The sequence below is a fragment of the Oryx dammah genome, unplaced genomic scaffold, assembly GCF_014754425.2.
Source record: "Oryx dammah isolate SB20612 unplaced genomic scaffold, SCBI_Odam_1.1 HiC_scaffold_17, whole genome shotgun sequence".
NCBI lineage: Eukaryota > Metazoa > Chordata > Mammalia > Artiodactyla > Bovidae > Oryx > Oryx dammah.
The window spans coordinates 42,714,468-42,729,410 of NW_024070201.1; the positions used below are offsets into that span (position 1 = coordinate 42,714,468).

Sequence of the window (14,943 nt, forward strand, 5' to 3'; positions counted from 1 at the left end):
TTATTTATTTTTTAACTTTACTTATAATGTTAAACATTATTTTTTTTTTGTATAGTTGATCTTATTAATTGTTTATAGCTTCTGGGTTTGGGGTGACAAAAAGACTTTCCTTACTATAAGATGAAAGGCATTTTCCCAGTTTTCTTTTAAAACTGTTGAGGTTTTTTAAAAGTTAACTTTTTTTTTTTTTTTTTTTTGCCACATGTCTTGCAGTATCTCAGGTCCCCAACCAGGGATTGAACCCAGGCCATGGTAGTGAAAGCCCGGAATCCTAACCATTAGGCCACCAGAAACTCCCCAAAAGTTAAATTTTGTATTCTTTTGAAGTTAACTCAGTGAGGCATAAGGAATGGATTTAACTTCATTTGTCTGAGTGACTACTCATTTGTCCTAATACCATTTATTTAGTGGTCCATATTTTTTCCAATGATTGGAATGTCAGCTTTATTACATTGTGTCTATGTATGATTTTGTGACTATTTCTGGATATTATGTTCTCCTCCATTAGCCTATCTGTCTTTGTATAAGCTGGCATTACACTGTGCTGATTGCTGAGATTTGATAATACCTTTTACTAGTACTAGTACTGCTGATCTTCCTCCCCTGCCATGGCTCTTCCTTTTCACACTTTTTATCACTGTTCTTGCTCCTTTCTTGTTCTATATAAACTTTAGAATCAACTTATATAATTTTTTTAAGCCTAATAGATCACATTAAAAACTTGAATTAAGTTATGGAAAACTGACATTTTTATGATGTTTCATATTCCTGTCCAAGAGCATGTAATATTTCTACTTGTTCAAGTTTTCTTTGGATAGTGTTTAGTAGTGTTTTAAAATTTTTTCTTTACATAGAACTTGAACATTTCTTATTGTCTTTATTTCCAGGTATTTAATTTTTTGTTGTTGTTGCAATTGTAAATAGTCTTTTTTCCCATAACCTCCTTTATTTTGAGAAAACTTGATTTCTACACATTAATTTTATTCCCTACTAGTTTATTGTATTCCCTTATTGCTTGCTAGTAGTTTTTCAGTTGATTTTCTTGGGTTTTTCAGATATCCAACGATATCACCTGTCATATTTCCTCTCTTCCAGTTCTTATACCTCTAATTTATGTTGTCTACTTGATTTGACCATTATATTCTGTAAACTGTAGTAAATTGAAATGATCATCTTTGCCTTGTTGCAGAGTTCACTGGAAATGCTTCCAGTATTTCCCCATTAAATCTGATGTTGGCTTTTGAATTGGGATAGATTTTTTTCCTCATGTTTAAGAAGTATCTATTTATATGTTATTGATTTTTTTAAAATCAAGGATGTTTGTTGTTTAAAATCCCTTTACAATCTATGAAGATGATCACCTGATCTTCCTCCTCCAATCTACTTATAAGATAATTATGTAAATAGATCTCATAATATTAAACCATTCTTGCATCCTGAAATGTATCCCACTTATTTATGATGCTGAATTTTGACTGCTAATTTTTTGTTTATAGAGTTTTTTTAATTGACGGTAATAAATAATATTGGTCTTTAGTTTTCTTTTTTGTGTACAATATTATGAAACTTGGGTATTAATGATATACTTCCTTCATAGAAAGAATTTGAACTCCTTTTCTATGCTTTGGAACGATAAAAAAATTGGAATAATTTGTTCTTTAAGAGAATGAATTCTTCGTTAGAATTTTTTCTGTCAAATTATCTGGTTGGTCCTGCCTCTTTCTCAAGAGGTAGGGTAGCTCTTTGACAACTTCCCTTTTTCTCCCATACAAATTGGTTTCCATCATTTCTCTCTCTTCTGAAGCCAGTTTTGTGTGCATGGCTCTTCTGATGTTTAGAAATCTTGGATTTTCTTCTTATAAGTTGTCTTTATAATTACAGGATGTCTTTATAATCAGGATGTCTTTTATGACATCCTTCATCATCCATTTATTTAGATAGTATCTGTGGCTTCCCTACTATGAAAATAATGAAACTAGTTCATATCCTACCATACCGGCAGCTGAGCTGTGGCAGCCGCAAGAAGAGAGCAGGGTCTCTGTATGGGGCACTACTGAGATCCTGTCCATCCACAGAGCATGTTCCTATGGTGTCCGCACAAGTATTAACTCTGGCCTGAGCACTGGAACAGGAGTTGCCAACACTCAGGCAGTAAACTGTCAGTAAATTATTACGAAGGAAAAGCAAACACATGCATGTGGCAGTCAAACATAGCAGGGAGTCAGAATTCTTTGAGTTCAGAGTCTCTGGTTTTTAAAACTACTGCAACATTGTGAGGCAAATGGTCACAAGCTTAGAAATAGAAATCAAATATAAAAATCATTCCATTAGGTAAAAAAGAACAATTTTTACATACGAGGCTTCTGCTCAACCAATTATTAACAAGGAAGACAATTTTAAAATTAATTTTCCTTGTAATTAAAGATATAGCAATGGATATATAAACATATATTTTGAATTGTACACACATCATGAAGCCACTTTTTTTGTTTTCTTAAATGACCCTCACAAATTACAGGAAATGTGAAAGAAAACAATAACTGCAAATTATGAGCTGGTTCTGCCCACGTGTTTGGTCTATGGTACAACTAATGCAGGCAAGGGAGCATCAAAGGTTTTTAAGTAAGAATTATCTTAGGGACTTCCCTGGTGATCCAGTGGCTAAGACTGCTCCCAAAGCAGAGCCCTGGGTTCGATCCCCGGTTGGGGAACTAGATCCTGCAGGCCACAACTAAGAATTCGCATGCCAAAACAAAATCCCACCTACCACAATGAAGATCAAGGATCCGGAGCACCAAAACTGCTGCTACTGCTGCTAAGTCGCTTCAGTCGTGTCCGACCCTGTGCGACCCCATCGACGGCAGCCCACCAGGCTCCCCCATCCCTGGGATCCTCCAGGCAAGAACACTGGAGTTGGTTGCCATTTCCTTCTCCAATGCATGAAAGTGAAAAGTGAAAGTGAAGTCACTCAATCGCGTCGGACTCTTAGCGACCCCATGGACTGCAGCCCACCAGGCTCCTCTGTCCATGGGATTTTCCAGGCAAGAGTACTGGAGACCCAGCAAAGCCAAATAAATACGTAGATAAATAAATAAATACTTTTAAAAAAAGAATGACCATGTTTAGATTTTGACAGAAGTGTTGAGGATGAACACTCATTATGTCTTTTCTGTTGGATGGTAAGCTCTTTGAGGGCAGGGCTTGCCTCTCATTCATCACTGTATCTCCCATAGTGCCTAGCACAGCACCTGGTGCACATTCAGGCTGCGCGGGGCAGTGGTTAGGAAGGAGGATCTGATGCCAGATATCTTGGCACTGAGGCCTGTTCTGCCACCTCCTAGCAAACTACTGAACCTCTCTTCACTTCAGTTCCTCTATCTGTGGAATAAAGATAATGGTGATATCTACTTTGTAGAGTTTCCATGAGGATTAAATGAGCTGATGTATGTGAAGTAGTTAGTATCTGACATTTAGTATTCACTTAAATGTTAACTACTATTACTTAAAAAAAAATATTTATTTACTTTATTTACTTGGCTGTTCCGGGTCTTAGTTGCAGTATGTGGGATCCAGTTCCCCAACCAGGGATCAACCCCAGGCCCCCAGGCTTGGGAGTACGAATCTTAGCCACTGGGCCATTAAAGAAGTCCCAAATATTACCACTTTTTAGGAAAAATTTATTGGAAGAATTTTTAATCCTCTGTAATTGAAAGAGAATATTGGTGAAGTTTTCAGAGCCATTGAAGAAACAGAGTCCTGGTATTTAGACCAAGATAGCATCAACTTTGTGAATGAAACAATCATTTGCTACTTAGGCTCTCAAGAGGACTCAACCCTACCCAACTATCTTTCTCCCATCTTACACGGTTACCTTCTACCCAGCCAAGTTTCCTAATGGAAGCTTATCTGGAACTGAATAGGAATATTTTTTGCCTGTAAATAACAGAAAATCCAACTCAAAAAACTTCAATGAGCTACTGCTCCACATTCATTATGATGGCTATTGTTTAAAACAACACAAAACAGAAAGTAAGTTTTGGTGAGGCTGTGGAGAAACTGGAATCCCTTGTGCATTGCTGGTGGGAATGTAAAATGGTTTAGCTGCTCTGGTCATTAGTATTGTGGTTCCTAAAAAAATTAAAAATAGAAACATCATATGATCCAGCAATTCCACTTATGAATATCTACTCAAAAGTATTGAAAGCAGGCACACAAATAGATATTTTTACACCCACATTCACTGCTATATTATTAAAATAGCCCCCAAACAGAAGCAACCCAAGTGTTCATTGTTCATGGATAAGCAAAGTGTGGTATACACATACAATGGAATACTATTCAGCCTTAGAATTTATGTTACATGAAATAAGACAGTCACTAATGCAATCCCTATCAAGCTACCAGCGGTATTTTTCACAGAACTAGAACAAATAATTTCAAGATTTGTATGGAAATACAAAAAACCTCGAATAGCCAAAGCAATCTTGAGAAAGAAGAATGGAACTGGAGGAATCAACTTGCCTGACTTCAGGCTCTACTACAAAGCCACAGTCATCAAGACAGTATGATATTGGCACAAAGACAGAAATATAGATCAATGGAACAAAATAGAAAGCCCAGAGATAAATCCACACACATATGGACACCTTATCTTTGACAAAGGAGGCAAGAATATACAATGGAGTAAAGACAATCTCTTTAACAAGTGGTGCTGGGAAAACTGGTCAACCACTTGTAAAAGAATGAAACTAGATCACTTTCTAACACCACACACAAAGATAAACTCAAAATGGATTAAAGATCTAAATGTAAGACCAGAAACTATAAAACTCCTAGAGGAGAACATAGGCAAAACACTCTCTGACATAAACCACAGCAGGATCCTCTATGATCCACCTCCCAGAATTCTGGAAATAAAAGCAAAAGTAAACCAATGGGACCTAATTAAAATTAAAAGCTTCTGCACAACAAAGGAAAATATAAGCAAAGTGAAAAGACAGCCTTCCAAATGGGAGAAAATAATAGCAAATGAAGCAACTGACAAACAACTAATCTCAAAAATATACAAGCAACTCTTGCAGCTCAATTCCAGAAAAATAAACCACCCAATCAAAAAATGGGCCAAAGAACTATATAGACATTTCTCCAAAGAAGACATATGGATGGCTAACAAACACATGAAAAGATGCTCAACATCACTCATTATTAGAGAAATGCAAATCAAAACCACAATGAGGTACCACTTCACACCAGTCAGAATGTCTGCGATCCAAAAATCTGCAAGCAATAAATGCTGGAGAGGGTGTGGAGAGAAGGGAACCCTCCTACACTGTTGGTGGGAATGCAAACTAGTACAGCCACTATGGAGAACAGTGTGGAGATTCCTTAAAAAAATTGCAAATGGAACTGCCTTATGACCCAGCAATCCCACTGCTGGGCATACACACTGAGGAAACCAGAATTGAAAGAGACACATGTACCCCAATGTTCATCGCAGCACTGTTTATAATAGCCAGGTCATGGAAACAACCTAGATGTCCATCAGTAGATGAATGGATAAGAAAGCTGTGGTACATATACACAATGGAGTATTACTCGGCCGTTAAAAAGAATACATTTGAATCAGTTCTGATGAGATGGATGAAACTGGAGCCGATTATACAGAGTGAAGTAAGCCAGAAAGAAAAACACCAATACAGTATACTAACACATATATATGGAATTTAGAAAGATGGCAATGATGACCCTGTATGCAGGACAGCAAAAAAGACACAGATGTGTATAGCGGACTTTTGGACTCAGAGGGAGAGGGAGAGGGTGAGATGATTTGGGAGAATGGCATTGAAACATGTATAAAATCATGTAAGAATCGAATTGCCAGTCTATGTCCGATGCAGGATATGACACGCTTGGGGCTGGTACACGGGGATGACCCAGAGAGATGTTGTGGGGAGGGGGGTGGGAGGGGGGTTCATGTTTGGGAACGCATGTACATCCGTGGTGGATTCATGTCAATGTATGGCAAAACCAAAAAAAAAAAAAAAAAAGAAAGTATTGGTAGGAATGTGGAAAAATTGCTGTGGGGTACAATGTAAAACGGGATAGCCATTGAGGGAAATAGCATAACAATTCCTCAGAAAAAAAACAAAAGTTACCATACAGTCCAGCAGTTCCAATTCTGGGTATATACAGAAAATAACTGAAATCATGAATGTAAACATATTTGTGCATCCATGTTCATAAAGATTTATTTATAATAGCCAAAAGGTGGAAGCAACCTAAATGTTCAATGACGGATGAATCGTTTAACAAAATGTGGTAGGAAAGAAATTCTGACACATGCTGTAACTTGAATGAGCCTTGAGAACATTATGCTAAGAGGAATAGGTCAGTCACAAAATGGCAAATGCAGTATGATTCCACCATATGAGTTACCTATAGCAGTGAATTCACAGAGACAGAAATCAGAATGGTGGTTGCCAGGAGCTGGGGGTGGGAGGAATGAAGAGTTAGTGTTTAATTGGTATGGAGCTTCCATCTGGGAAAAGGGAAAAATTCTGAAGATGGATGGATTATACAACAGTGTGAATTAATGTACTTAATGCCATTAGATGGTTACAATGATACCTTTTATGTTATACATATTTTACCACAATAAATAAGTAACCATTTTTCCATAAAAAAAAAAAAGAAATAAGACAGTCACTAACCCTGTATGATTTTATTAATATGAGGTACTTCAGTTCATTTTAGTCACTCGGTCATGTCCAACTCTTTGCAACCCCATGGACTGCAACATGCCAGGCCTCCCTGTCCATCACCAACTCCCGGAGTTTATTCAAACTCATGTCCATCGAGTCGGTGATGCCATCCAACCATCTTATCTTCTGTGGTCCCTTCTCCCGCCTTCAATCTTTCCCAGCATCAGGGTCTTTTCAAATGAGTCAGTTCTTTGCATCAGGTGGCCAAAGTATTGGAGTTTCAGCTTCAACATCAGTCCTTCCAATGAATATTCAGGACTGATTTCCTTTAGGATGGACTGGTTGGATCTCTTTGCCGTCCAAGGGACTCTCAAGAGTCTTTGCCAGCACCACAGTTCAAAAGCATCAATTCTTCAGCACTCAGCTTTCTTTATAGTCCAACTCTCACATCCATACATGACTACTGGAAAAATCATAGCCTTAACTAGATGAACCTTTGTTAACAAAGTAATGTTCTCTGTTTTTGAATATGCTGTCTAGGTTGGTTATAACTTTCTTTCCAAGGAGTAAGCATCTTGGCTTCAGTCACCATCTGAATTTCATGGCTGCAGTCACCATCTGAATTTCATGGCTGCAGTCACCATCTGCAGTGATTTTGGAGCCCCCCAAATAAAGTCTGCCACCGATTCCACTGTTCCCCCATCTATTTGCCATGAAGTGATGGGACAGAAGCCATGATCTTAGTTTTCTGAATGTTGAGCTTTAAGCCAACTTTTTCACTTTCCTCTTTCACTTTCATCAAGAAGCTCTTTAGTTCTTCGCTTTCTGCCATAAGGGTGGTGTCATCTGCATATCTGAGGTTATTGATATTTCTCCCTGCAATCTTGATTGGAGTAGTCAAATCCATAGAAACAGAAAGTAGAACGATGGTTGCCAGGAACTGGGGCTGGGTGGAGGAGTGAATGATTACTGTTGAATGAGTACAGAGTGTCAGTTTTGCAAGATGAGAAAAGATCTGGATGGTAGTGATGGTTGCACAACAGTGTAAATATACTCAATGCCATTAAACTGTGTACTTTAAAATGGTTCAAATTGTAAATGTTATATATTTTTTTACAATTTAAAAAGCAAAGAATAACTTTAAAAACCAATTCAAACAATAAGGAAGGGGCTTATCTGGTAGCTCCATCTGCCAATGCAGGAGACAAGGGTTTGATCCCTGATCCAGAGGGTCCTACTTGCTGTGGAGCAACTAAGCCTGCATGCCACAACTACTGAGCCTGTGCTTTGGAGCCCAGGAGCTGCAACTACTGAGCCTACATGCTGCAAGTACTGAGGCCAGAGTGCCCTAGAGCCCATGTTCTGCAAGAAGAGATGACATTGCAACGAGAAGCCCGTGCGCAACTAGAGAGTAGCCTTCCTCTCCACAGCTAGAGAAAGCCCGCACAGCAGCAAAGACCCAGCGCAGCCAAAAATAAAGACCTACAACAACAACAGTAAGGAAGTGTGCTGGCACACATACCTGGAGATCCTGAGCTGGGGTGTACCTGTGGGTTGGCTTCAGTGTTCCTCTTGATTTACTCTCTTTGGGTTGGTATCAAGATGGCTGCCACAGTCTCTCATTCACCACACCCATATCATAGCAAGAAAAGAGGACTCTTCCATTCCAACCTTTCAAGCAAAGAGACTGAAATTGCTTCTGATTGGAACACCGTCATGTGTTTATCCCTGAACCAATGACTGTCGCGGGGGAATGGAATGAAAGTACTTGATCTTCTTAAACCATCTCCTGAGCCTGAAGTTGAAGGTGGGGCAGCTTCCCTCCGAGTGGCAGGGACTGTCTGGGGCAGGGGAAAGCATCTGTTGCGAGGGACAAAAGATCAGATGGAGGTGGGTCCAGATCAAACATACTGGAAAGGTTTTTCAGGAGATGGGAAAGCCATCCACGGAGGAGGAATGAATGCGTGTGAGAGCTGATGGGTTTTCTCTTCTGCATTAGTTCTCAGGACCTGCTAACCTGCAGACTCTGGTACTTTCATTCATATCTCACTGCTGTCTGGAGGACATCTCAGCAAACACCTTTCCCCTGGGGTACAGTATCATTTGTTAATCAAGACATTGCATTTTATTTATTGAGACCCACTTTGTGTCTTTTAGGCAAAGGGAAGAGTGTGAGCAAAAGAAAAGATACATGAGGTGGGAAATGGCAAACTCCTGATACAAGTAGCTCAGTGTTGCCGGACCATAACTTGTGGGTAGGAGAGAAGTTGGAAGGGCAGAGGGTGTCAGGCAGACCACAAAGCTCTTTGGCTAGGCAGTTCTTGTTTTAACTTACTTTTTGAGGTAAAACACATACAATAAGGTGCATAAAGTGTTTTACGTGTAAGACAGCATCTCAGTGAATTTTTACATATGTATACATCTATCACCCAGATCAAGATCTAAAACATTTCTAGTGTTCCAGAAAGTTCCTTCATGCTTCTTCCCAGTCAACACCCATTCCCAGAGGGAATTATTATCCTGGCCTCTATCACAATTCATTAGTTCTATCTGTTCTTAACTTTCATAGAAGTGGAACTGTACAATATGTACCCTTTTGTATTTGGCTTCTTTCACTTAATGTAAATAATCATGAGATGCCTCTGTGTTATTGAATGTATTAGAGTTTGTTCATTTTATTGCCCTACAGTATTCCATTGAATGAATACCTCACAATTTGTTTATGCATCCTTTATTTGATGGAGATTTGAGTTATTTCTAGTTTTGTGCTAGTGTGAATACAGTCATTATGAACATTCTTATATGTGTTTTTTTGAGTAAACACTCATTTCTCTTGGGTATGTACCTAAAAGCAGGTAGTCATGTTTTGCTTGAGGAGATACTGCACAAATGGTTTTCAGAGTGATTGAATCAAGGGATTTGGACTTTAGCCTGAGAGAGACCGGGATTGGTGTGACAAAATTTACATTTTACTCCCACAGCCACTGTGAAGATGCACTGAAGGTAAGATTCTAAACAGGGAGATCAATAAAGAACCACAGACTAGGAACAAACAGACCAAGTGAGGGATGATGAGGTCCTGAGCTCTGGAAGCTTGCATGAAGGAAGAGGATGGTTTTGAGAGATAATAAGAAGGTTGGGTTGACATGAGGGTTTGTATTTTGTATGTCGTGGGAAGAGAGAAGATGGACTCTGGTGTGACTGACAGGTCTCTGGTCTAGTGTTGGCAGAATGACTTTGCCTTTCTATCAGGTGCTATCAAGAGGAAGCGCTTGATAAGGAGCAGGTTTGAGGAAGAAGATGAACTTCATTTTGAACGTCTTGAATCTGAGGGACCTGTGGGTGATCAAGGTACAGGTATCCAGTAGACAGCTGGAGGCAATGCACAGAATCAAAGCTAAAGGGAGATTTCTATTATAGAAACAAGTGAATGAACGAACCATTGGGGAGAAGGTGTTGAAAGGGGATCTCGAAAAGATGACTGAGAAGGTAATTCCTGAGAGGCTGGAAAATCAGGAGCTTGCCTGCTGCCATGAAAACCCAAGGGAAGGAGAATTGCCAAAAGGAGTTTCCAAAAGCTGCTGAAGAGTCAAAAAAGTGGGCATTGAAAGGCGTCCAGCGAATGCAGAGTTTACCTCAGCCATATGCAGTTCAGGGGCACGCACAGTTTTTGCTTCCACAGTCTTCTTAGTGCCAGAAGCCCACACCAGTGAGACAAGGCTGGCTGGGTTCTCTCTCCCCTCCGGTCTGGTTCACTGGCTCTTAGCCTGAGGGAGGTGAGAGGGAGGTACAGCCTTAGTCCACGGACAGTGTGGGGAGCTCAGTGAGACAACGGGGGGCAGACAGCAGCTACCTCAGGGCCCACCAAGTCCCCCCTGATGTTGGAACACTGAAAACATTGACATTTGAGCACAAATTTCCCCTGAAGCCTTTCCCCTATGGAAATTCCGCAGTTGTAAACCATATTGACTTTAATCTGAAGCGTCAGAAAGGTTGCCCAGGCATCTGGGAGCTGACCAGCTGAAAGAACGTTTGTATGGAAGTTTGGGGAAACAAAATAGGATTCACAACATTTTTGGAGATCTGTGCCAGTGGTAAACTTTTCCAGGAAACACGAGGGAAAACTGACTCTCTTAGGCAAAGAAGCACTGGGTCTTATAATTAATTTGTATTCTTACTGACATATAAACTTGGGGAAATGGTGAAGGGAAAGAACAGTACATCTTATTTCTTACCAGGCACAAGGACTGGAGGAGGCTCCCATAGAGTTTAACAGGCAGCTTTATGTATTTATATGCTTTGACTGGAGCTAACGAGGTCTGTGCCACACAATGGGCAGTTTCTAGTTGGATTTTCAAAGAAGATAACTTTGATCATTTCAAAAGCAATGAAGCCTGATGCAGCTGGAGAGAAAAAGAAGGCAGTAATTTATGGCTACCGTTAAGGACACAAAGACAAAGGCGGAGAGAATGTTTCACTAAGTGAAGATTTACAAATGTGTAAAAAACCACCCTTATGACTAGAAATAGCTGAGTGAGTGTCTCTCAGCACCAAACAAAAGAGGGTGGGAGGGATGGGGGAAAGATAGAAGAAGGGATGCAACCTGCTTGCTTTAGCTGGCGATGAAAAGGTCAAAAGAAAAACAACCACAGAAAAGTTATTTGATTCTCCTTCGGACAGCAGGTCTAGGAAGTACGAACGAAGCCTTGAAGAGGCAGTCTCATCCTGGGAGTGGTGGAGATGGGCGGGGCAGAGGCAGTGGAGGAGAGGTGCTGAGTGGGGAGACATGTTTTTGTGCCAGAGCTAGGTGGGGATTTTTGTGATGTTTGTTTTTTTCTGATTATCAAAGGAATGAATATATATACATATACACACACACAGAGACATACACATATGTATGTCCGCATGTATTCACGGGAGAAAATTTAATAAAAACAGAGAAGCTCAAAGAACATTGAAATCTCTGAGTATGGTATTTTGCTCCATCTGGGAATTGCCGCTGCCTTTGCCCCTGGAGCCATGCTTATGCCGCTCATCATGACCTCCAGTCTCCTGTGCCTAGGACCGTGTGGGAGGGCCCTGTGCAGGTGTGTTCTCTTGTAAGGTTGTCTTGCTTGGAGGGCCAGGTGACAAGTACTGCCTTGTACATGCAGCTGGCCAGACCTGATGTTTATTAGCTCAGGTGGTCGGACACACCACTTGTGCCCCTGTTGGGCTGTCTCTTGTTCCTGGCGGCTCATCCTTGACCTTCTGGTCCCCCTTTCCCTTCACTTTAGGCTCCAAAAATACATTTAACCAGTTTTCAATGAAATGAACATTTTCTGTTATGATTCTGGGCCCAGCATTTTGCCAGAGAGGGACAGTCTCAGCAGTGTGTGCGTGTGTGTGTTGAGCGGCGGTAGTGGGGGGACAAGTGGGCCACTGTCATCCGAGGACTTTGGGCCAGGGGGTCAGAGAAGGCCTGGGTTGAGCAGAATGGAGAAGGGCATAGACAGAGTGCCTGCTGAGGTGAGCAGAGAAGCGAGGGTCCCGCCCTCCAGTGAGCTCTTCTGAGGCTCCGAAGGACGCGAAATCACTTTCATTCCATCCACATTCCCCTCGTAAGCGGAGAGAAGATCAAGTCCCATAGGTGGCGTCGGGCTTTGGGGACTAGAGGACTCTGAGATACACAGGACACTGTCCGGGTGCCCCGTGTCCGAATATTTCAGGCCAAAAGTGCTGTTTGTCCTCACAAGAGGGACCGGGTCGAGTTGGAGGACACCGCGAACGGGCGGAGCGCGGCGGCGGTGCGGGAGCGGCGGGTTTGGGGCGCGGGGCCTGCGCGGGGGACGGGGGGCCCGCCCCCGCCCCGCTGACAGCCGCCCTGCGGCCACGGCGGCCGCGCCCCCTCCGCCCGGACCGCGAGGGAGAAGGGAGGGGGCCGGGAGGGGCGGCCCGGGGAGGACCGTGTGAAAATGAGGCCGGGGCTCGGGGGCCGGGCGGGGCCGGGCCGGGGGTGTCAGAGCGCGGCGGGCACGGCGCCCGCACACACCTCCCGGCGCCGCCGCCGCGCTCGCCGCCCGCGCTCCCCTGCCTCTGCCCGCAGCCGCCGCGCCTTGCCATGGGCGTCGCGGGCCGCGGCTGCCCTAGGGCTGCCCCGGCGCTGCTGCTGCTGCTGCTGCTGCTGACGGCGGCCGTCCCGCCCGATCGGGGCCGCGCCGTGGGGCCGCCGGAGGGTGAGTGTCCGGCCGCGGGGACGCACCTGGCACGCCGGGCGGGACGGGCGCCGGGAAGGGTCCGGGTCCCCTCGCGGGGGCTGAGGGGCGCTCGGGAAGGGCGGGATCGCGGCTCGGATGCGGGGCTCCGCGTGGCCCCTGCTTCCCTGGGGCCCCAGCCGCCAGACAGGCCGAGGCGCCGTCACCGCGCGGGTTAGAGGCCGGGGCCTGAGTGCGCGGCCGGGCCTGGGACCCGGGGCTGATGACAGTTCCCGCTCCGGTGCGCGTGGAGCGTCTGCTGGTCAGACTCGCGCGGGCAGAGCTCGAGGAGCAGGGCTTGGGAGTCTCCTCTGCGGAGATGGGGAAACTGAGGGCTCCGGCCGCGGTCCAGAGTGAGGTCGGGGCCGGGAAGTTCTCCGATGGGCTTCGGGAATGTTTCTATCCGTGGAACAGCTGCTGTTGGAGAATCGGGGAACCCCGTTCTGCACTAACTTGTCTTGCAATAGTTTCAAAACTTTTGTTTTTAGTTCACATGCTAGAGGGATATCAGCCAAGCAAATACTTGTTCTGCCCAGGCGGGTTTCCAGGTTGAGAGGGTGGGCAGCGGTGAGGGGCTGCGGGTGGAGGCACCCCTCCCGCTTTGCCTGGTTGGAGGGCTCAGGGTGCTGTGCTCAGAGCCCAGGGTGAGCTGTCCCCCCATATCACAAACCCTGAGAAAGCTGACAGACCCTGCTTGGTTTCTCAGATCATCTTTGCCAACTTGGTCTTTCCTTCAGTAGGCCTTTACCATCGCCTGCTCATGTGCCAGGCACTGTGCGCGGCCTCAGGGACACAGACCCAGTCTGTAATCAACCGTCTAGATGGCAAGACAGGCAGGAAAGCAATGACAGTGTGATATGCAAGCACATCCTGGGCGGGCATCTCACCTGCACTCTGGGGTCCTGGCATGCTCCCTAGGGGAGGTGGGTCTGAGCTGTGTAGAGAGGGCATCCCAGTCAAAGTGAACAGTCTGCACCTGGAAACAGGGACCTGGAAATCACATGTCAATCCCCGGACTTCCAAGATGGTGAGATGTGAGGTAGGGTGGGCTGGTGGGAGACGATGCTAGAGAGGGACCAAGGCCAGGTCATCTAGGGAGACACCCTAGGAGCTGCTGTACTCTTTTGCAGACGTGGACGAGTGTGCCCAGGGGCTAGATGACTGCCACATCAATGCCCTGTGTGAGAACACACCCACCTCCTACAAGTGCTCCTGCAGGCCTGGCTACCAAGGGGAGGGCAGGCAGTGTGAGGGTAAGTGACCTGGTAGTGTGTGGGCCACCAGGGGAAGCCCTCAGTGCTTGTAGTCGCCACTCGTGTTGGTAGAAATGCTTCTACTCCCACGCTCCCACCCCAACCCTGGGTCACATCACCCATTCTCTGAAATGTATTTCAGATCCTTAAAAAACTGGGGACATCAGGTTTTCCCCAGAGCTGATCATACAGTTTCATCTGCCCCCGGCTCTGAAATGCCCTTTTGTCTAGCTTCTGCAAAGGAAAAGTGGGGCTTTAGTAGTGTCTTTTGGTCCCACTCAGTTTGGGGGCAGAAAGTGAACAGCTGTGTTGATCAGACAGCAGGGCTGATCCTTCACCTCCCTGGGGCAGCTTGTACTCTCACTCTGGAGTCTGAGTGCCAGAGTTCCGCCCTCCCCTGAGGCTCTGGTGACTGCATCTTGTCCGTGACTTTGGGCGGTTTGGTGTTGTGACCTGCCAAGCTTTACAGCTGCAGCAGGAGGCTGCCTCGTTTGGAGCTGCAGGTTTGCCCCAGCCCTGGAAAAGTGTATGTGGAGGGATGTTTTAAGCCCTTAGAGCTCCAGATCTGGGAGCCTGAAGGCTGGACTCCACTATATTGTGTTCTGGGCCACTGGGGATTAGCTCGTGTCAGGAATTCTGAAGTTGGGAACTGGCCATAGAGTGGACTTTCATAGGAGCAGGCTGCTCTGGGGATTGGAAGTTGTAGCATGTTGGAGCTGGCTGGGCTCTTCTGGGAGCTCTTAGCCAATCCTGTCT

General features: G+C 44.5%; 1 protein-coding gene across 4 annotated transcripts in view; it reads left to right on the top strand.

Annotated features, from left to right (window-relative positions):
* Positions 1–12,734: 12,734 nt before the first annotated feature.
* The window catches only part of SCUBE2 (signal peptide, CUB domain and EGF like domain containing 2), a 77,463-nt gene continuing 75,254 nt past the window's right edge, over positions 12,735–14,943 (top strand). For 3 of the 4 annotated variants that reach the window (XM_040258411.1, XM_040258412.1, XM_040258414.1), the window contains exons 1-2: positions 12,802–12,916; positions 14,065–14,187. In XM_040258411.1, coding sequence (XP_040114345.1) covers positions 12,802–12,916; positions 14,065–14,187 — 238 coding nt within the window. Of the gene's footprint in view, positions 12,917–14,064; positions 14,188–14,943 lie in introns of all 4 variants that reach the window. The other variant, XM_040258416.1, reaches the window with a different exon arrangement.